Source organism: Haliotis asinina, chromosome 12 (genome assembly GCF_037392515.1).
Source record: "Haliotis asinina isolate JCU_RB_2024 chromosome 12, JCU_Hal_asi_v2, whole genome shotgun sequence".
NCBI lineage: Eukaryota > Metazoa > Mollusca > Gastropoda > Lepetellida > Haliotidae > Haliotis > Haliotis asinina.
Window position 1 is genome coordinate 54637362 of NC_090291.1, and position 23352 is coordinate 54660713.

The 23352-nt window shown below is 38.2% G+C and overlaps 3 protein-coding genes across 6 annotated transcripts; 2 read left to right on the plus strand and 1 right to left on the minus strand.

Moving 5' to 3' along the window:
* Positions 1-9: 9 nt before the first annotated feature.
* LOC137258840 (UPF0598 protein CG30010-like) lies at positions 10-5267 on the plus strand. The gene is made up of 3 exons (XM_067796535.1): positions 10-200; positions 1876-1924; positions 2233-5267. The coding sequence occupies exons 1-3, from the start codon at positions 51-53 to the stop codon at positions 2676-2678; spliced, it is 645 nt and encodes a 214-aa protein (XP_067652636.1). The 5' UTR covers positions 10-50; the 3' UTR covers positions 2679-5267.
* A 4301-nt stretch (positions 5268-9568) lies between these two features.
* On the minus strand, positions 9569-17327 carry LOC137257798 (GPI mannosyltransferase 1-like). 3 transcript variants are annotated; one of them, XM_067795239.1, is made up of 6 exons: positions 17194-17327; positions 15052-15208; positions 13750-14330; positions 12578-12836; positions 11680-11781; positions 9569-11236 (listed from the first exon to the last, which is right to left on the minus strand). In XM_067795239.1, the coding sequence occupies exons 2-6, from the start codon at positions 15190-15192 to the stop codon at positions 11051-11053; spliced, it is 1269 nt and encodes a 422-aa protein (XP_067651340.1). In that variant the 5' UTR covers positions 15193-15208; positions 17194-17327; the 3' UTR covers positions 9569-11050. The 3 variants fall into 3 exon arrangements, with proteins under 3 accessions (XP_067651340.1, XP_067651341.1, XP_067651339.1); XM_067795240.1 differs by having other exon boundaries at positions 17186-17327; XM_067795238.1 differs by lacking the exon at positions 17194-17327 and having other exon boundaries at positions 15052-15252.
* A 150-nt stretch (positions 17328-17477) lies between these two features.
* On the plus strand, positions 17478-22520 carry LOC137258778 (single-strand DNA endonuclease ASTE1-like). 2 transcript variants are annotated; one of them, XM_067796465.1, is made up of 3 exons: positions 17478-17575; positions 19194-19265; positions 19771-22520. In XM_067796465.1, exon 3 carries the CDS (start codon positions 19793-19795, stop codon positions 22058-22060), a length of 2268 nt encoding a protein of 755 aa, XP_067652566.1. In that variant the 5' UTR covers positions 17478-17575; positions 19194-19265; positions 19771-19792; the 3' UTR covers positions 22061-22520. The 2 variants fall into 2 exon arrangements, with proteins under 2 accessions (XP_067652566.1, XP_067652567.1); XM_067796466.1 differs by lacking the exon at positions 19194-19265 and having other exon boundaries at positions 17502-17575.
* Positions 22521-23352: the final 832 nt, after the last annotated feature.

Here is a 23352-nt window from a genome sequence, read left to right on the forward strand (position 1 = left end):
GTGCGTGACATGCGTATTGAAAACTTCCGATGTAAACAAAAGTGGAAAGCATGACAACTGTCAAATTTTCACGATGTTTGTTCAATTTAACATCGCGCATTCATTTTCCTACCACAACTAGATTCCTCCACTATGTCCAGGGGCAGTCTCCTGAACCGAAAGTTAGAGAATACTTCTACTTTATTGATCATCAAGGACAGGTAGGCCAAATTGACAAGATGTTTATCAACTCAATCAGGATTTGTAAGTGGCTAAGGAAGGATTTACACAACATTTACCTATCACTATGAATTAAAACTGAGCGAAGGTCTTTATCGTATCGATAACCATAAAGGTCAAGAATGATCAAACTTCAATGAGTAGATACAATAATACTGACTGTGATACATTTTTTCTGAATCCGCCATGTTCAGCAGGTGATATTTCTGCAGATTTGTTCATAGTGGACCATTATGATTTTGTCTCATATCAAATAGTTTGAGCTCTCCAGTTCAGAAACTGGACCAGACATTCTATTAAGCATCTGTATGGTTACCTGAAATTTCCTTCTCTTAATGAGCTGTTACTGTTTTCTACTGTTTGAGGCACCATTTAAAGGTCATATGCAACCAAAAAATCAAACATAATTAAAACACAATTATCACTTGTTCATGGCATATAGTATACATTGCTGCTTGTAAGAAAACAAATAAACAAAATTATAAGGGTACAACTGCGATTCAAAAGTGCAATATTTTGTACTTGCCAGCTTACTTTCCTCAAAACGAAGCCCTCGGAAGACCGAACCCAGCCATAGCGGGTGGGTGTGCACTCAAGTGTAACAACTACTTGGCTGGTTCATTTGCCGATACACCAAGGGCTCATAGTGTGTTTAGAAAGATGATCTCTTTGATGGGCATTTTAGAAGTATGGCGAGTCGCAAGAAAGTGAGATTCTCTATGGATAACAACTTCTTTCATTGTACTTGATGCGTTGTTGCAGTATGGATTCATATACCGTTTTCAAACAAAATCATAAACACTAGAAGAAGTTGTTATCCATAAAGAATGTATGTGGAGATGTTGTGTTTTGTACATACATGTTCTCTGAATTTCTGTTCGATCCAATCAAAAATCATCTCAGTAGAGATGGTGAACTGCTGGAAACTGTTATTCATCCAAGTACAAAGCAGGACTTGAAACTGACAAGAGTTTGCACCAGTTTCTGTCAGATCCAGTCATCCGAGAAAAATTGATCTTTGCAACCCATAGACATAAAAAATGTCATGTGTACAAGTATCACACCTGCCTAATTACATAATGTGGCAGAGGCTGGACTCGGGTGCACGAGTCATAAATCAATTTATTTTGTTTATGGCGTATAGCCAGAAAGGTGTTAAGTTCAAATTGCGTCCTGTCAATGATTGAAGCTGTGTATTGCATATTGTTTTTTAGCAGACAGGCAGGCAGACTTATAGGTGTCAATAAACCAGACATTGAGCTTTGTATGTGACAGAGGCTGCTTACCACAATCAACAATTTTTATGTAACGAGTAGATTATTCACTTGCTTGTGTACATAACCAAGATTAGACTACAGCTCACGACCTCATACTTGGGGCAGGCATACTGTTTCAAGCTGAGTATTTTACCTGTGTATTCTAGATGATGATTCACCGATTGACTCTAAGCATCCCAAAAGTCAGACATAGTTGGTTTTGATTGACTTGGAAACTGGATAAAAAGTCAGACTTCTCTATTATCCTGAATTGGGTTCTTATCTGAACTTAGATTCTCATGAAGTTCTGCAACAGATGATTCCTCTTGTTAATATGGAAATGAACAATGTGTGATTATATTTGTTCTGGTCACTGATACTGATGTTTGTGTTTTTGTAGCTTTTCCTGGATGATTCCAAAATGAAGAATTTCACTTCCTGTTTCAAAGGTAAGTTCTTTGAGAAACATTTTGTGTACGTTTTTCTAAGACCATTGTCTTATTGGATCTAACTCTGATATTTTCTAAGTTTGGATGATCTCTTACTATTTCATACTAAAACTGAATTTAGTGCATTTTCTGGACATGAAGTACTGGGGGTACTATTATAACACTGAATGTGGGCCTTTCAGTCAAGTTTACCCAAGGGTCAAGGCTCAGTTGGAGGTAGCTTAATGTAACTTTGTGTGTACACAACAAATATATTCAGATTACTTTGCTCTTTATCAAACAACAAAATTACATCTCTTTTTTTCTAGAGAAGGCCTTCCTTGCATTTTTCTTCTCCCGCCTGAAGATGAACGAGACTGATCGTTTCCGAGAGGATTTTCCCTATCTGTCACCATGTGGTCGAGAGAGGAACTTCGTCCGGTGTGATGACAAGCCAATAGTCTTCACAAAGATCCTTCCTTCCAGACAAGCAGACGGGTCGTGTCTACTCTCCTATGGGGGTGCTGGAGAGTTACTGACTGTGCGCTTTGAACCAGAGAAAATATGTATGTTGCCTTCAAGTGGGAGAGTCTACCATCCTGCAAGCCCTGTACTTGGGGGTGTTGGACTCATCAAATCCAGTCTTGCCATCGAATTAAGTCGAGACTTTGAGTTTGAAAATGGTGAAAATAATCCTCCGACTCATTTCAAATGGAAAGGTGTCCGACTGAATTTGACGAATGAGCTTCTTTCTCTCATGGGTGAAAGCCAGTAGGAAAGTGTTACCTCAGTTAAGAGACAGAGCCCCTGTTAACTATTAGACCAGCTTGCATCCAGGTAAAGGATAACAGATGGGTAGCTGTAAACTTCCTGGTATGAGTTGCCTGAAATCTATCAGTGAGTTTGGAAATTTCTCACACATTCATATCAGAGGCCCAAACTGAATTGTTTCTGTGACAGTTCGAGACCTAATGGCAGTCAGTTGTAATGAGGAAAAACCATTAGCTGTAGCCTATCAGGCCTTAGTTTAGCATCATCTCCCTCATAAACATGGCCCCCAACAGAGGTTGTCTCTTAACAGATGTAATACAGCATTCAACGCTGCTCAAATAGATGTACCCTTGTTTAGATAACAGAATTTCGCCACAAAACGTGACGCATGTTTTTACTTCTTAATGAAACTTTGTTAGTGCACACATCATGTTTTCTGGATGGTTGAACATGTACATACTGTAAACCAGGAAATTTTTGCGTGCAATAAATTAATGCGAAAAATGCGATGTTTATTGTGTCACATTAATAAATCGTCACATTTTTTAAAGCTGCTTTCTCATGTCGATGTTCAATAGTCTTGCTGATTCAAACGACAAACAGAATGTACGCGGAAAGCCATTGACATTGGGGAAAAGACGACCATAGATATTATTTGAGAAATCTTTTAATACTAATTTTCCGATAACGCAAAAATGAAAATATAAAAGGGTGAAGGGAAATCTAGTGGGATCGCAGCTGGGGGATATAATGACATGTTACAAATGAATGCCCCTACTACAATATTATCGACCACTTATTGAAAGTCTTGTGCAGATACCAGTACAATAGCAATCGGGGCCCACTGTTAACATTACTTGTCTATCGCTTGCATGGTATTACAAAACAACAGGAAGCAATCATCGCATGTGAAGTGACGCTTCGGAGTTGTTGCTTTCATAACATAAAATGGCAAAATGAGTATACAGATCAAAGTCTTACAACTCGCAAAATGTTATCGTCGCATTTATGGTATTAACTGTTCCATCGCAAAATATTATCGACGCCAAAATTTCCTGGTTTACAGTATTTACAACCTCTGTAAAAATCCAGGTGAGAATAGTTCTTCAGCACCCAATTTGACATAAAAGGTGACTGATAGGATCAGGTAGTATCGCAGTTGTGAAGATCATTGCTCGTGATATCAATCCCATGATTTGCAGGCCTGAGACTGAGTGCTGCAGTAAACAGCAAACAATACAAGTTTACAAATGATATAACATGAAACGCAAACTGTTAATCTAAACAAATTCACAGGGAATAACTAACAAGCTTTCCTTTATTTATAACTTATGCAATGGAAAAACTTGCCGCTAATTGGATAGTAATGAAAATAATATATTGAATTATGTGAACTAAGTTTGTATGTAATAATTAGAAACTCAAGTTATAATTCTTATTACATTGTGAGATCAGTCCAGTGTACAATTTACATGTATTTATGTTCACCTGTTTAGTGTAGCTATAATTTCTGCAGTGAGAAACAAGTCCCAGTTATATTTTTGGGGTATTTTGAGATATATTAGGAATGTGTTTGAAGTTTATTTAGTTATTGTTGAAACATGTAATTTTGGAAGTTGATATTGTAACATCAGAGACCATATAATAGACAGGTCTCAGGATGCTAGTATTCCATGAATTTAGTGTATTTATACAGGCTGTGTCTTTGTTTGTCATGTATTTGTTATGGATGAGGGTGCAGCGTAGGCTAAATAAAAAAAGTTATAATAAAATAAATAAAAATGTTTCTTGGGCATCAGCACATCATGTTAGCATAACAATTTCTTATTGCCATGTAAAACAATTAATCTTGACTTGACCACTCCCTATCACTCATTTGTCCACTATAAGAATGAGTGTCTCTAAGAACAAGTTTTACAGAATCTACAACTCATTAACATGTGCTGAACTTTGCCAAGCTGTTTTTCTGAGAGAAAAACAATAAAAATGCTTTCCTACTTTGTCACTTTTTTTTGTCAAAAACTAAATTAAAAACCCCCATGCCTCTGCCCTCATCACTATTGAAAAAATGTGCCCGAGAAACATGTATTATTTTTATACAGCCTTAGATCTCTGTTGGAATTGTCAGCATAATACTGGTGCTAGAAACACCATTGTGAAAGAGCTGAATAGGTACGTAGCTATGTGCTTACACTATGTTAGCTGATCAGTAGCATCACGTTTAACATCACAAGATGTCAGATTGTGAAGTGATATACTGGTAGTTTACTGTGGCAGAATGTGGGGCTGTATAATATTCTCTCACATGCTTGAAGAAAATGCGGTTTTGTAAATATATTCCATAGTGCCTTTTTTGGTCTGTCTGTCCTTTGGTGTCTGTGCACATGTGATAGGGTAAGACACTGTAACACACTGTCATGATGTTTGAGTTTCCACAGGAGTTCCAGAATATCCCACACTTGTTATAGTACATAAATAGGAGTGTGCAGAATGAGCATCAACCATTCTGTGAAGATATAGAATGAACTATGTGTATATTTTCATGTCCACGTTTTGACACATTATGTTGCAACAGTAAAGTTCTCAATATCCATGCTTGTGTGTTTTTTGTGTATTTGGTTTAATGATCATAGCTATCGATTGTTTAACTGACAAATGTATCCTAGTTTTGTGAAAAGAAAACACATAATGAGAAATGATTTAGTTGAAAATATATTCTACATCAACGTTGTTAAAACTGTTTCAAGGGTTGTCATGTGGAACGTATTTCACCTCTAGAAACACTTTCGAGAAACCTCTGTTGCCCTGCCTACATCTGGCCTGGAAACTTTGCTCTTCAGACCTCTCTGTTAGAACATGAGGTACAGTCAAATTGTGTCCAGTTGAGTTGCTCAACTAGCAATAACATCTTTGTTTTGAGGATAATTATTCTAAAAGCTGAGCTCAGAGGTCACAGACTGAACATTATCTGTGACAAGGACTCAGTGTACAGGGTTTCCTCTCTGTAGAGTGTTGTATGATATGTAGATAGTCACACTTTGATCTCATGTTGATGTGTTACATCAGGAGTTTCTACCGTTATATTTCTTGTATCTTATCCATATACATACTTTCTTCCATCTTTGTAGTCTAGCTGCTGTATGTGTGTGTTTATGCCCCTAGATTCTCGTCCCAGCTTCTTGACAGGCATGGAATAAGAAAGCAAATCTGTACATTCAAGACCAAATAATATTAATAGGTTTTCATCCCAGTTTAAAGGAAAAATGTTATACAAGCTTCAACTGTCACTGGATGTGATGGACATATAGTATGTTGTTTGGTACTATACAGTATTTCATCAAGTAAAGAAAGGCAACGTACACATGCATTTTTCTTCTTGATGTGAGACAGGGTTAGGTGGTGTGAGGCAGTGTTAGATGGTATGAGACAGTGTTAGGTGATGTGCTGGGAAGGGGTTGGAAATAAGACAGTTGCTTTATCCTGTACTAGTACTGATGTTTGTTATACTGGTATCCATATCTTCTGTTACATACTGCAACAACTGACTAACAGGATTGAGATGAAATATGCTTCACTTGGGATTACCACAAGTTATTTTTGCAGGCCACGTACGTCATGGATGATTTATGATTCTGTAACTGATTGTACTGAGAAACAAACGTTGCCCACTAGGGGTGAAAGGTATGCTATTACCACGGTACTGTATGTATTGCGCAATACAAGACTCTTATTTCAGTTTGGTAAGTGAGAACTTACTTCTGGGAAAATTGCAGCCAATCAGCAACGAGATACATAAATTTTGACAAAATGATTTGATTTCTAGACATTTTTGAAAAGGTTTAGAAAGGTTAATAATATGACAGTACTAAATACAGAATATTGGGATTACAGTATACAGATGGCTAAATACTGCGGTTCTGCTAACACTGCGGTGTACTGTTTCACCCACTTTACCCGCAGAAACTGAAATATATTTAAACATTTGAAAATTTCAGTTAATTTTGATCCATGATTTGTTTTCTTGTTGAGTTTTTAAGAAAAATGTGTTAAAATTTACTAATATGAAACTCATTGGGTTTTGACATTTACACGAATATTGTGTTAATTGTATGTTATTTAGATACTATTTAACATAAATACTTGAACAATTGCAATCCTATTCTGAACAAGTGCCTGAACACAGCGACAGAATATGTTGACATGAGGTATTAATTCTGAAAAGTAAACAAAGATTTGTTGTGGTCTTATTTTGTTAATGTTGTGTAACACAATCACTGTCTAGTATCAGTAGTGAGATATGAATATCGACCAGCTGTTCACTGTTGACTCGAGTCTGTAAAGGTTTAAGTTTAATACATTGTGTACTTGGGTTATATCATGTTGGTGGTACGGTCAGTTATAAAATACTGTATAAAATACTGTATCATTAATGTCCTACTTTGATCAACACAGGTTCACAAAATATATATTATGATTCCGACAAATAATGTAACATTTTTCTACATGTATTGTTTTCGTGTATTATTGTGACCTATAGAATTAGTTCCAAACTTTTATTCCATGTTTGAGATGCACCCTATCCTTTTACCAATCCCACATCATCAGATGGGAAGCTTCAGGGAGAGAACTCAGCCAGTCACTGCTGTATTGCCACAAAGTATGCAAGTGATGCTGTAATACAACACTGACTGTCTAACAGCACCTAGCTGTGATATGTCTCACATGGTCATCACTGTGTGATCCTGGGGGACCCTTGTATTCAGGGAACACTGTTGTCTATGGGATCATTTCCTATTGTTTCCAAATACTTGATGTAGAGATGCAGGAAGAGTGAGTGAGTGAGTTTAGTTTTACGTCGCACTTAGCAATATTCCAGCTATATGGCGACGGTCTGTAAATAATCGAGTCTGGACCAGACAATCCAGTGATCAACAACATGAGCATCGATCTGCGCAATGGGGAACCGATGACATGTGTCAACCAAGTCAGCTAGTTTGACCACCCGATCCCGTTAGTCGCCTCTTACAACAAGCATAGTGACCTTTTATGACAAACATGGGTTGCTGAAGGCCTGTTCTACCCCGGGACCTTCACGGGTCAGATGCAGGAAGAGATAGTGCTGGGAAGACATGGCCAATCTGAAGGTCAGTCCCACACTTTGTCATCTGCTGACTCGACTTAGTGAACTGGCTTGTAATAATTATGACCCTTACTAGTTAACACTTCTGCCCATATTTCCGCTAAATTAAAACAACTGGGAAGTATTTCTTTGAGTGAAGAAACAAGCTTCACTTAGTCTCTGTGAGCAAGCACCGCTTTTCTGGGCAAGGCAGTTAGAAATTTGTCATGTTTTAGCATAGGCTTCGCTTATATGAAACAATATCTGCATTAATTACTAATTAGATTATGAAGCACTTGGCCACCTTAGGATTTTAGAATTACCAAAATACAGAAGACTAAACACCATAAGATTGATGAGAGATCAACTGGAAAGTTAAAAGGAGTTACACTGGAGACATACCAGCTTGGCAGAAAAACTGAACTCACTCACTCACTCACTCACACACAGCTCACCAACAATGCTCATATTGATATTTTCAGCATGTTACACAGAAGTATGGTGCACACGAAGTGGGATATTTTCTTAGAGAATGCTGTAGTAACGCTGATATTATTTATAGTGAGGTGAGTTTTACGCCACTTTTATCAATATTCCAGGAGTATCACGTCAAGGGACACTACAAATGGGCTTCACACTTTGTACCCATGTGGGGAATCAAACAAGGGTCTTCAGCATGATGAGCAAATGCTTTACGGTCTAGACTACCCCACCACACCTGATATTATGCATAGAGCTTGCCATAGCGTGTGTTGGCATGACTGTAACATGAGGCTGAGGGCTGTAGTATCTGGAAATGATGGCCTCAAAATGCAGATGCAATAAATGATCTCTACAGCAGGTGACAACAGTGGACACTCCATATTGATGTTCAACACTAACAAACATGTCTAGACTGTTGGTGGCCAGTGTCTCAAAAGCCCAAATGTTTCTACCTTATGTGACTGTTATAGATGATTGTTTGTACCACTTACCATGGTTATGGAATAAATATATTCATATTTTACAGGAAGCTTGTGTGTGTCTTCATTCATTTGTGTCATGTAATTGGACTGAAAATATTTTCAATAACAGGCCATGTCAATGTACATTGCATGATTGAACAAACAAACACTTTCAAGGTGAAGTATGAGCAGTCTAGCCTTGAACAGTTGAGGCGTGTACAGTCTAGCCTTGAACAGTTGAGGCATGTGCAGTCTAGCCTTGAACAGTTGAGGTGTGTGCACCCGAGGTTTGAACAATCAAGGACTGTGCAAGTCAGGTTTTTGCAGTTTAGGCTGATTTGATGTCCACAACTGAAAAGCCATGTTTTTTAACAGCAACTGTTTCCTGTTTCAGGTCAGTTTGATAATAAAATCATGATATACAGGGTAGTCCAGGTCTCCTGGAAGCTGGGAAGGTGAAGCCCACTTTTTGGATGGGCTTGTCAGATTTGGTGGTTGTTTCTTGGAAATCAGTGTATCCAGCATATGGCATCACTCATATATCATTCACTGGTCATAACTTGAAGAATGACACATAAGGCCTCTTAGAACATGCAGGGAAGAATAAGAATGAGAATAAGAGTGGACATAATTATGTCACTAAGGCCAATACCCCAAGGCACGCTCTGAGTGTTATGCTATAATGGTTTTCACTGGATTTTCTTCATGAGCTGCCCGAGCTGTCACACCATTTGCACTACAGCTGTTTCAGAGTGGGGCAGGACCATGGGTGTGTGCTTCACACAGAACTATGTGCATCAAAAAGTCTTAACATGCATAATGGAAGACCAGTGTCAATGATCACAATCATTTAATGTCTTCCATTCTTACTCAAGAGTGTAGACTTAATAATGCTGAATGCGGAAGTTGGTGACATTTGATGTGATTACTCACAACACAAAACACAAACATAACAAATACTTGTAACATAAAATTGATTTACATTAAACTTCATGTATAAAAATGCAGATAATGATATAAAACATATTTTAGATAACACAATATTGAAATTCAAAACAATCAATCATTCAATCGAACTCTAAAATGTATTTGTGAATAAATCTTCATAAGATACCTGGAAACAGAGATGTGCCATGCATCTTCATACATCCAGACATAGCGAAGGGCAAATAACAAACGAGTCAAACGGACTGTAGCCATTTCAAAAGCCTGACAGTGTTGCTACATATTTCCTTATGAAAGTTGTGTCGCTAACAAATCCTGCATAACAAACTGACGGCTCCAGCATCAAAAACTGAGACCCCAGTATCAAAAACTGATACCCCAGTATCAAAATCTGAACTTAAAAATACAAGTTTGTGTATTCACAGTTGGTCCCTTCCAGTTTTAATGATCCTGCATTCACATCACCCAGTACTAAAAGACCTATAACATACTTGTTACTGTACAACATGAAATCCATGGATCCCCTAAAAACCCAGTACCTTACCATGCCTTGAATGGAACTTGGAATGAGTGCCAGTAGACCTACTAGCAAACAAGGATAAGTTGGACTGGTGCGGAGAATGTGTTTACTAGAAGTAGGTGGTGCATGGCAATGTAGGGCAGATGTAAGCTAGTGCACATGTAGTGCATGACGATGAAAATGATCCCACCTGTAGTTGCACAGGTCTTGCTCACTTTGAAATGACAACAACAAAAATTATTATGAGCACAAATATATGTGACATGCAGATGCCCAGGAAACATTACACATTTTTTATTCAGCCTAATATGGGTTAATTGTCAGGTCATTGCTCAAGTTATTCTTGTTTGCCAGTACATCTGGAACAGAATAACACCTATCTAAAATATCAGCTAATATACTAAAATAAGATAGGTTGTGTCAGCAAATATTGTCATGTTTTCATGTGTTGATTCACAGTTTAATGAATCTCATGAATACTAGTGAACAACGATTTGTATTCAATAAGCATGTTATGTTTTAATCATGTCGATGAGAGCTGCCCATAACAAGATAAGTTGCAAGAACAAAGATGCTGACATATGTAGTAGGTGACCGTTGCAACTACTTGGTCCAATGTGTCACCACTACCAGACTTTTAGAAACTCAGGTGCTAAACCATATCATTTAATGGCAGCTTTGTTGTGTGAAATATGTTCCTGGTGAACCAGTCATCAAACTACACTCCAGAGTGCCCAGATAGAATGGTGCCATTTGATTGAAGTCATCAAGTAGCACTAATACCTTCTGCTTTTGACCTCCTCTCTGAGTGTTTGACAAGCAGACTGTGTCGGTACAAACAGATGCAATTACTGAACTTTCATGGAAACTTTGCTTTTACTCATACTCTGGCTGTTTACAGGCCTGTAGTATGTGATGACGATGTAGAGGATATAGGTGTTGATGGCAAAGAATGCCAGTCCAGCAGCCCAGATGTACAGGAAGGTGTTCATGCCTTCAAACTCCAAGTAGTAAGCTGGTAAAAGCCAAATACCCTGAAAATAATGCCACAATTATCAAAGTTAACATACCAGATGGTTCATATCAATATATGAATACTTCAGTGAAGGGGTAATGAATACTGCACATTTGGTACTTGTGTAGTAGAACTGATAAAACATCACAAAGTCAAAATACATTCAACACTAAACATTTAAGATTTAAACCACAATTAGAGTGAGTTTGGTTTTACATCACTTTTAAAAATACTTGGCAGGGGACACCAGAAATAGGCTTTACACATTGTGCCCATGTGGAAAATCGAACCCGAGTCCTCGGTGTGACAAGTGAACACCTTAACCACTAGGCTACTCCACCACCCAAAACACCATTTGGAAAATTTGCATGCCTCATACTATCTGATATAATCTACATAACAAAAAACACAGAATGAGATGCTGGTGCTTCAGAAAGGTAGGGTAATACTAGATGTCAGTACCTGTCCGATGAACCAGAGAGTGGTCAACACGACTCCTCGGGACACGGAAATGTTGATGGAGGGGAGGATGAGTGGGACTAGACAGATATACCACAGGAAGTACTGAAACCACAGATACAGTAGGCTATAGTCAGTACTTCATAACTGTCATCAGGTGATCAAATCAAATCTGTGTACGAGTGAGCGAGTATGTGTTTCTATACTGACTTTAATGAGTAAGTGAGTGAATTTTACAGTTATGCCGCACTCAGCAATATTCCACCTATATGACCACAGTCTGTAAATAATTGAGTCAGGACCAGACAATCCAGAGATCAACAGCATGAGCATCGACCTGAGCAACTGTGAACCAATGACCTATGTCAAACAGGTCCACAAGCCAGACCACCCGATCCCATTAGTCGCCCCTTTCGACAAGTATTCTAATCCAGACCTTTAGGGGTGCAGATTTTTACATATGTGATTGTTATCATGAGGGACACCAAGAAGAAGCTTAACATAAGTACCCATCTAGAGAAAGGAACTAAGTTTGTAGGGTACACAGTCAACTCCATGATCACTAGGCTGATATACTGATCCTTTGTTTATTGCTGCTATTTCTTCACTGACATCCTTAACTAATGGTCAAATCTCTTTAAGGTTACAACTAAATTGTTGCAAACTTCCTTGATACACCTGTATACAGACATTCAACAAACCCAGTTTGTTATCATACACTCTGTTCAATCACAGAACACTGATTTGAAAATATGCATGTTGTGATTTGAAAATATACATGTTCCTAAGTTATTTAAAAACACAGATACATTGATATCTTTCTATCAGTTACTCAAGTCAAGGACTGATACGTTGAAAAAGTATTTAAACATGTACTACACAGCTGTGAAAGTCTTCTCACCTGTGATGTACACACTTTATTGAGAGCTACAAAAGCAAATGTAATGAGGAACCAGCAGAAGGGCGGGTCTTTATAAAACTTGAAGGTGAATGCAAGAATGAGGAGAAGTTGTGGTAGGAAGGCAAGGATCTTGATCCCAATGGATGAAGGAGCCACGCCCATCAGATACAGCATGTAAAAGTATGGAGAGAAGTTGTGGCGTGTGTCTTGCCGAACCACATGATACAGGTAGGTCTCATACACGAACACCCAGCCATACCTACAGAAAAAACAAAACTCAGTGCATCATGAAAAAACAGTGCATGGTGAAGTGTTTCAGCTAAAAAGAATGATCAGAATTATTACACATATTATTATTTGCATAAATTCTAGGTAAACACTTACATTTGGTTCTTTATTCAAGTTATATTACAACATCTGTAGGAGTGTAATGGGTGCAAAATACTACAGAAAACAGAAACCTGGTTCTAATAATTTCCCAGTTGAATTATCCTCGATATCTCCTGGGTATACATTCCGATACGTCCCCACTATACCATGGATGCATCTATGGCTAAGCCCCATAAATTTATTACCTCCCTTGGCTGACTTTTTATCCAATGAGGTGTATACACTGGGAAGTTGAGTCAGCCAATCACAACACACTTTCGTTTTTTAAATTATCTAACTGATTAAACTTGGCAAAACAAACCATGCAGAGGTTCTCTGAAAGAGACAGAAGGAGTTCTTGCATATATATTTTTTCTAATTTTCGGACCTATCAATGTGTCTGTATGATTTCTTCTAAATCTGAGTCGCACTGCGAACATACCTTCGCAGTTGCAATCGCTATCTTTATTGACACTGGCAAGTTCAGTTGTAACAGCGGCTTAGCTGATTGGCTGATTGTGAGAATGTGAGCCAGTAATGGGAGGTAATAAAATTTTCGGACCGAGCCGTAGATGCATCCAGGGTATAGTGGAGACTTATCGGAACATAAGATATCGAGGATGCAGTTGAATATGAAAACACTGAACCTTTCAACATGTTAAAACCCAAACAATTCTAGACTTTTAGATTTCATAGACACAAATTTGGCTGATTCTTTTGCTGTTTGGATCCCACTACACAGCCAAGGTATTGCTGTCAACACAGTGTGTAGATATTAAACACAAGCAGACTCCATGACCCACCATATGTAGAACACTGCCGTCAGTCCTCCCAGGACAAAACCTCCCACTAACGCAAACACCAGCCTGTTGATATTGGGAACCAAGTCCAGTAGCACCTCCTTCCACACAAATACATCATCTCTCATCCTTTTCTTCAGCTGAGTAAATTTTGATCTTGGAAACCTCTGAACTTTGTCCTTCTCAAAGTCTTTTCCCAGTAACAAGTACAGTGGCAGTGCGTATGTGACAGGGTAGATCTTAAAGTGAACTGCTAAAGCATAGGTCACTGCAGACATGAAAACATGGCGGTTTTCCAGCAGCTGAACAGTAGCCAGTACTAGAAAGGACATAATACTCTCAGCATTTCCTCGACTAGACACAGCCATCGGGAGAGGGTTGAACAACCACAAACAGGTGCAGACAACTGCAGTCTTGTGACCATGGCCCTTGGAGGATATGATGGAATATGTCAGAGCTCCAGTCATCACATCAAATAGGATGAAAAGGATTTTCCCAAAGCTGTGAAACCATTTGTTTGGTAGGAGCATAAAGGCTAACAGTGGTGTGTAGCGGTAGGTGGCTCGCTCATATGGGGACTGTCCCTGAAATAGGAGCAAAAATAAATGTATGGTTCAAAGGAGATAACTTGTGACATCTAAATGTGTTTTCTGAACAGTATATTTGCTTTTGTTAATGAATCTGTCATATCTTCTCTAACCAAACAGTAAGGGATGAATGAGTGAGTATGTTCTAACACTGCTTTTAACAATATTCTAGCAATGGTGGGGGACACCAGACATGGGCATCACACACTGTGCCCAGGTGGGGAAGCGAACCCAGGTCTTTAGTGTGATGAGCAAACACTTTAACAATCAGCTACTCATCACTCTCATAAAGGATAAGTTAAGATCATATTCTCTTTTGGAAAAATGTGTAGATCTCAGATATTTTTGAAACAACAGCATGAAGACCTTCAAACGCATAAAAAATATTTGACATCTCGTCTTATTCCTTCCACATGACTTGACTCTTATATCTTCAGATACATGATACAGCTAAACTGAAAAGAGAAGGTGAACTGTTTGCATTTCGCAATAAATGTAAGTCTGACGTCTCTGACCCAGCATACAAAAATTACCAATTGATCAATAGCAAATTAAACAATGACATCTCAATGACTCAGAAGGACCATCATGCAGTCCTTGTAACAGTACTCACGATACAGTTAATGGGGGTCTACATATGTATTTGGAGACCAAATACAGTGATATGGGTCTATATTTTCCCATAATGTTTTTTAATGCAAAATTTATACACTTTTACCTCATTAACAAAAGATGCTGCATCATCGAAAACAAAGTAGTCGACATCTGTAAATTTGACCTCCATGGTACGGTCCTGCCATTCTCCATACATCAAAAGAACCAGTCTTGCTACTAGGCCGAGGATACAGTACTTCCACATGCTTGCCTGGAAGAATCTAGCAATGGAAAAACAGTCAGCATGGATATGTTAATTTAATACAAACACATGCCAATATTTTTGTGGATAACATTGCAGTTGCAGACTCAATCAGGCATATGTTAGGGGAACTGGCTAGTTTAGATTTCTGCAAAATGTTAACATTTAGAGTCCTTGAATGTCATTTGCTTGAATGTCATGGTTTTTGTGTGTAAGATCCGAGAACAGTTCAAGGGTTGGTTGAGCAAAGGGAGATAATTTTAGAGGACACTGAAGTAAAATTATCTCCCCTTTTCATCCAATGCTGGAGAATGTAGTTTCTTAGCATGCTTGGCTGCATTATAAATGAAAAAGTAGAAGCTTAGATATGATATTTGTCAAAAATGTATCAAGCAGATTTTGAAGCTGTAGAAAAATGTGAGGAAACCTGTATTGAAAATTGTATACCTACTACTAGTTATCACAAGAATCAAGAAGACTCAGGCGTATAACATGAGCAGAATGCTCAAGTGAAGATGAAAACTTTGTCAAACTATCACATCCATAGAAAAGAAAAACATCCATAAACTTGCTGAAGAATCTGTTACTGTTACAAATCCATAGTCCGAAAAAGTCACATAATTACAAGTGTCTTCAAAAAATGGTTTGGAAACACTGATACCCTCAAATGTGCATCATCAATCTAAGATCAAAATTACTTTGCTGTAAGAAATACTCTGGCAGTTGTATATCTTTACATATAGAAGACAACTTCTTGTACGTTCTAATGTTATGTTTTAATGAAAATGTGTAATCCGTAGAGTGTCATGTATGTAACTCCTCAAAAAGAAAGGAAGCCCACTGGGCTGATAACTAAAAAATGTGGTTGGCCCTGTTAACATGTAACCAGCCCTGTATTAAATATAGGAAATTAAGATATGGTGTTAAAAGAAAGTAATTAACGAATTACTGGTAGTGAGGTAAACTTAAACTTGTGCAAAAGCAAATTTAATAAAACCATGACTTGGCTGTCACTGTTAATTCATTTAGTGTCACTGCCATCAGAAAAGAACGACATTATTCATTGGCTGAAAGCATTCTCTAGACCAGTGACATGTAGTGTTAGATAAATGGGTAGGTTGATCTGTGATCATGTGAACTATACAGACATCATCTAGTTACCACAATGTTGTAAAATATTTTCTAAATAAAGTTACATGGTCAAATATATTCCCTTGGAAAATGTATTGGCGAACAGGGCCGGCTATAAAGGCGTAGGCCCGTCGTGTGGCTAGCAAGCAGCGGGCCGCTGGGTAGACGCTATCTCATACACTGGTTATCTACTAATATCTATGTAACCCTGTTCGTTTTGAATGAAAAATCTGTGCAAAACGTCTGTATCAAAATGTCAGATTGTGCAGGAAGTTTCAATGCATAGAGGTGGGGCACAGAGGCATGCAGCACTGCGCCCTTGTCGATTAAACTTTGCCTTCACATGGATAACTCACTGGCTACACCCTTGTACTCTAAGTACCCTATAATTAATTTCAGTATAGAAACAATAGCATTTTATTATGATCCATTCCATAAGCATTCTGTCTCATTTAACAACTGTAATGTTTCAAAGTTTTAGTATTTTCCGCCTCTTTCCAGAAGTTGTATGAAACAATGTAAACTTGTCTGCATCAATGATCATCAAGGATGTATAACAACATGACACACATGCTTGATGTTACAAAGGCGTTGCTCCATGTTATAGATCGTAGTAAATGATCAAGAAGGCCTGTTGAATGCGCTGCTGCCTTTTTCATTTTCAATGTTTACTCATGGAGCCTTAACATCAAACTAGCCACGACGTAATTAAACAGAACTGGATAGTTGAGACCGAACTCTGCTAGCGTTCATGAATCATGTTCATTGATTCACGTTTATGAATGATCGATATGAGGAAACGCAAAAATATAGATTTCTGTGGTAAACTAGAAAATTGGAGCTATGATAAAAGGAGGAACAATACATGCATACATGACTCCAACCACTGTTAATCTCGATTACGCAAAGCCGCAATTCAAATAAATAAATCTGATTTCATGATTCCTCCAAAGGGCCGAGATTGTTTAATTTTGCCGCCATTTTGAATTCTTCGTAAATCTCAAACCAAATAAAATAGAGTTGTTTGGCGAACAGAATATTATATCTAATCATAAAGAATAGTGTGTTTGAATCAACAAATAAAATAATTGCGTTGTTATGCTTCCTATTTCGGAAGTGTGATTTTCATGACATGAAGAAGTATTCAAGTCTTTGACAATGTTTTTAAAGAGTTTCAAGGGAGAGAACTCTCAGCACTTCTTGAAAGGCTGAAGATGTGACATGTGGATGACTGTTGTCAAGATTTTGTCTCTGTGTACGTAATCTTCTTCTTTTCTTTTTTTTTAAAAAAAATAATGTCCAAGACAGTACAAGTTAGAATGGCGTCATTACCTTTAGGATAGCCACCAACAGACATTAACTATTTTCAGTATGTCCGACGATAACTTCAATTCACCAGGCACAGACACAGTCACAGTGGTTAACCGCAAATATATTGGATGAATTCATTTAATTCATTTAAATGACATTTGTTTGATTGCTTGGTACCTCGGGGATCACCCTGGAGCAAATGGTCAATGTGTCAAAATCTCTTGCTATCTCTTTTAATCTGAACAACGGGGTTTTCAAAAATATTCTAGGATGTTTCTTTATTATTGCATAGTGTAAGGGTAAGGGTAAGAGTTCCGCACGTTCCCACATATCAAATAACCTTTATAAATTGATGGTACGGGAATTATTCTCAAAACCTAACAACAATTTCCAGAGGACTCACAAGAATAAGTAAAAGATAACAAATTAAGTAACGTACATACATGGGGTTGAACCACTGTGACTTAGTGTTACCTCTGTTAATCTGGTGAAGAAAGAATATGGGGGAATGGAAGGACTCCTTTCTGTTGAAATTCCCCAAACTGATCCCTGGTGTCTGGGAGTTTAGTCTTCAAATAGTATGGTTGATAAGTATGTAGGCTGTGACCACTTGAGATACTGATATTTGATTGGGTTGACATGTGACAATGAATGTTACTGAACAGTAATTCCATCAGTAATCAGTACACCTGTGTTCACCTCATACTTTTGTTACAGATTTACATACACATCTCATGCTCCATGGGCCTTCAGCAACCCATGCTTGCTGTAAAAAGGTCGGAGGGTCAGACTCGCTGACTTGGTTGACACGTGTCATTGGTTCCCATTTGCACAGATTGATGCTCATGCTGTTGATCATTGGATTATCTGGCCAAGACTCGATTGTTTACAGTCTGTCACCATATAGCTGGAATATTGCTGAGTGTGGTGTAAAACTAAACTCACTCATTTTCCAAGTGTACTTTACCAGATAGTTGGGAAAAAGTTACGATTTTACAGGGATTGGGATAGTGGGATAGACTGTGGGTCATTATCTTAATTATAAGCAATTTTCTGAATTTATAATGGACCACTGCCCTTGTATCAACAGTAAACTTCAAAATTTAATGGGCCATTTTTTATTCTAATGGCCTGTGGCCCCAGCCATTCCAATCCATTGATTTTTGTATTTTGAAGGGATGGACCGACATCTACACATGAAAAATGAAGTTTTCAAGGAAGGTCTATGAGTGTGTTTAATTTCTAAGCATATCTTGGTTTGGTATTTTCTCACACAATGAAGTTCAAGAAATTCACGTAAAATTTGTCTTCTAAACTTGAAAATGCTCTCCCAAGTGTCATTTTTAAGCCTTACAATTCTCAAATGCAGCCAGTTTTGCATTCTGGTTAAGAGGTAAGGGGATTCTAAAGATACAATCGTTCAGAAAATAATCTGTCTTATAGCACGTAAAACATACCTTAAGACAGGACCCTCAACTCTGAATTCTATGATTTATTAATGTGTTGAACATCTACTATTATTATTTACATTAAATGCCACATAATCTGGTTAAATGTTTTAGATATATAAGAATGTCTGTCTAAAAAAGCTGACCAATAGCTGACCAATAGCTGACTACACTTAGACAATAGAGGTAAGATAACATGGACTTCACACAATCATATCCTTAGATTTCCATACAGTTGCAACATTTTCTTGTTGTCAGTACTTTATATCTGTCATTGTATTTAAAGCATGCAACAGTGATAAGGAATAATATATTTAAAAATTTTATACATCCAAATTGATATGTAGTACTGTAAGTGACATCAAAAGTTACTGTATATTTTGATTACTCTGTATTTTGACTGGAGGCCTAATATACAATAAACTACTTCTCCAGTTGTAATGAATGGTGGGTAGGTGATCAGGTGCCATGATAACAGGTAATGATTTGGACCAGTTTCTGAATGTTACGCAGAGACCAACAGTATTATTGAAAACTTGATAAATGTTATTACTGTAGAAGGTGACATGTCATCCCTGCACTGTCAGTTTGGAACTGGTGTTTATTGTACACTAAATACCTTCAACATTCTGTTATTTTGTAAGGAATTGGTCTGTTTGATATTGAGGAAAGTCCTGTTCTGTAATTTCAGCAACATCAGTTTCCAATCAGTGATGGGCATCCGAGGTTTCACAACGTTCGTAGATGGCAACAACACTCGACTCCTCCAGGATTACAATCTGCACAGCACAAGAGTTGTGATAGATGGAAACAACTTCTACCATTTCTTGTACCAGTATTTACACGTCAAACACTGCTATGGAGGAGACTATGATGTTTTCTATAAGAAGGTTACAGATATATTTCAATTATTTGAGGAATGTGACATTAAACCATTTGTTGTTTTTGATGGAGGATATGAAACAGATGGGAAAAAGTTAAAAACAACACTCTCTCGAGCCAAAAACAGGATTCATCTCGCAGGAATTATTTCTCATGGAGGTAGAGGGAAGATAATGCCAATATTGGCTTACGAGACATTCAAGACTGTGTTGGATGACATGGGTGTCCCCTATGTAGTGTGTGACTTTGAGGCTGATACTCAGATTGTCAAGCTAGCCAACCACTGGCAGTGCCCTGTTATGAGCAATGATAGTGATTTTTGTGTGTTTGACCTCAAAGGTGGTTTCATACTGTTTGACTATGTAGACTTTCGATTAGTCTCACCAACAGACCCAGAGTCAGGTAAAACTTTCTACTGCTTATCTGTCCAGTTGTATCACATTGACAATTTTGCTAAAGAATTCCCAGGGTTTGATAAAGGTTTCTTACCTGTTGTTGCAGTCCTTCTAGGAAATGACTTCATTGAGTCATCATTATTTGAAAACTTTTTCTCCTCCCTGAAATCTGCCTGTTATAAATCTCTGCCACAGAAACATCGTAGGCTGGTAGCCATTTTGGATTGGTGTGAGGACTTCAAGTCGTGGGAGGATGCGGTGGAGAAGATCCTCACATATGTACCAAATGAATCAAGAGAAAGTGCAAGACTTCTCATGCACAGATGTATCCGAACCTATACTGACTTGGAGGAGTCTTTTAGTTTGAGTGATTTCTTTGATAGTGACACTGATGCTGCCTTGCATCAGAGGACTGATGAGATAAAGACTTACAATGGCAGCCAGTTTCCATCCTGGTTCATCAGTGCCCATCGACAAGGTGCTATTCATTCATTTTGTCTCAACACAGTGGCCCTTCATCGGAATTTTCTGCTGACTCAAGTGGAAAAGTTAGATGTAGCTTCTGCGTACTCTACATCTGAAAGGATTAGACAGGTGGCATATGGCATTCTGCTGAAGGACTATTCCTCTGCTCACTCAGACAACCAGTCTGTTGCAAGCATGGCTACACATGTCTTAGAGTACACACGAGATGAAAGGAAGAACCTTAAGAAGACCCTTCTGGAGGCTATCTGCTCTTTACCTAGTTTTGGCCAACTTCCAGGACTGTGTGAACTTGTAGATATTTCTGCTGGGCAGCGTGTGGATCTGATGCTTGAGGCTCTTTCTGTTCCAAAGTCCTTCCTGGAATTGTGGTCGCCTTCACTGCAGCTGCTTGCTTGTGTGATTGTGTTCTGGATCAATCAGTCTCGACCTAAAGTCACGAGGCATCATTATCATGCTATACTTGTCTGTGTTATACTCCTACAGTCAAAGTTAAGGATTCGTCAACTTAAACAGGATTCTAGACATTACAAACAGGAGACAGACAAGGTTTCAAGGGATAATGTCTCAAATTCATCATCAACTTGTCTAGGTGATTATTATACACAATCCAAACACCCCTGCCATGAAGAAGAGTCCACTTCCTCACAGATATGTGTAAAATCAGCCTGTGAGAAGGCTACAGAGTCACAACTGACACAGTTTTTGCAGAAGGTTGACAAACACCATGCCAAGTTTGCTGCTGTAACACATGCAAACCCAGTGGATGCTTCCATCACTCATGGTACTTCTCAACTGCAGGCCTGCCTCTTTGACTGTCTCCATCTCAACCAGCTGCTGCAGAGGCCCCTGGAACATCCCCAACCTCACCAATTCTTCAGTGGAGTCTTCCTCTACAACTTCACAAAAGAACTTAGGTCAAGGTCTAAACCTCTTGCCTATATTTATGAAATTCTTGTGCCCAAGTCACCGATGTCAGCTGTCTTTGCTCAGATGGAATCACTATTTTCTGAACACATTAGTCAAGATTGTTTTCAGGAAACCGGAACAGGGAAGAAAAACTCAAAGAAGAAGGCTAAGAAAAAGGGTGACAAGAAGAAGAAGGCTGAATATGCAAAGTCAGATGTGTGTTCTGACAACTCGGACAATGATCTGCCAGAGATGGTGCAAGCAGCATGTGAGGTGGACAATCGGTTCAGCTGCCTCCGATTAGATGATTGATTAATGGAGGACACTGAGAGTCTGTTTGTCAACAAAGTTGTATTTCCTTATATATATTAAGGGCTTTTTGAAAATTATCTTGAACCCTTTGCAATTTGTGTTTAGTGAAACATGTTTGTTTTACTGGCTCTTTTCTGGTGCATCCAGTTTGATCAACATACTCATTCATCATTACTCTCTGTGTAAAAAGAAAAAACATGATTAAGTGTGGGTGGGTATTTGTGTAGCTCAATGAACATTGTTTTGCTGATTGCATGTATAAATTATATTGTACATATGATTTAATGTAAACCTCTTTTTGGGAACTTGACCAGGGACATGTGTCCTGTTTCAGGAACCATGGCAACCTTTATATTGATGTTACAAAATTGTTCTTGTTATCTATCTTATGCTATGTATACTGATATTATGATATTTCTTAGAAAATGTTCTTGTGTAATTAAAGGAGACTGCACAGAGACATGATGTCTGCTGTTGTGATGTATACACAAAGAACTTAGTTAAACATCCCCTGGTTTTCATCACATCGAAAGAAAGTCTCATGGTGAGCACGATGGAATGAATGGTATGATTGTTTGAGTCAGGGAGGAAAAGACAGACACAGACACACACACAGACACACACAGACACACAGACACACACACACACACACACACACACACACACACACAGCGATTTTGACACAAAACCATATATGTACACATGTTTAATCTTGAATTTATTAGTGAATGTGAATATTCAAAATGTCATTTTGTATGTCTTACTCAATTGAAGGTCAGTGTACAAATGACTTTATGACGGCCAGCATTCTCATCCTCATACTGCCTGTCCACCTCCTGATCCTCTGATGGGGCAGTTTAGACCATTCCTCATGTTGGGTTCTGTGCTGGATGATCCTGTAGTAGCACATGATAACCATTTGTGTCTCAGATATGCAGCAAGGGATAGAGATGGGCTCGTTAAATAAGTTCTGACACTGCAGTAATGGTTGACTTGTATGGAGCAAGTTTAGTTGTAGTTTTGTTCACTGGGCAGCTGACATCGTGGGTTGCATATTTTCCCTGGACCCTCACAATAGTGATGCAGCAACAGCTCAAAGTCTGTCATTTTCTCCGAAATGTGACATTTCAAACTTGATGTTCATTTTTACTGATGAAAACCATCTTGTCACAGTAACGTGTGAACATGAATATAAACAGACGAAGTTTAGCATGGTACAGTAATACACATGTGTATGTACTAAAACCATTAAAAACGCAATTTGACATTCATATATACTGAACCACAAAAAC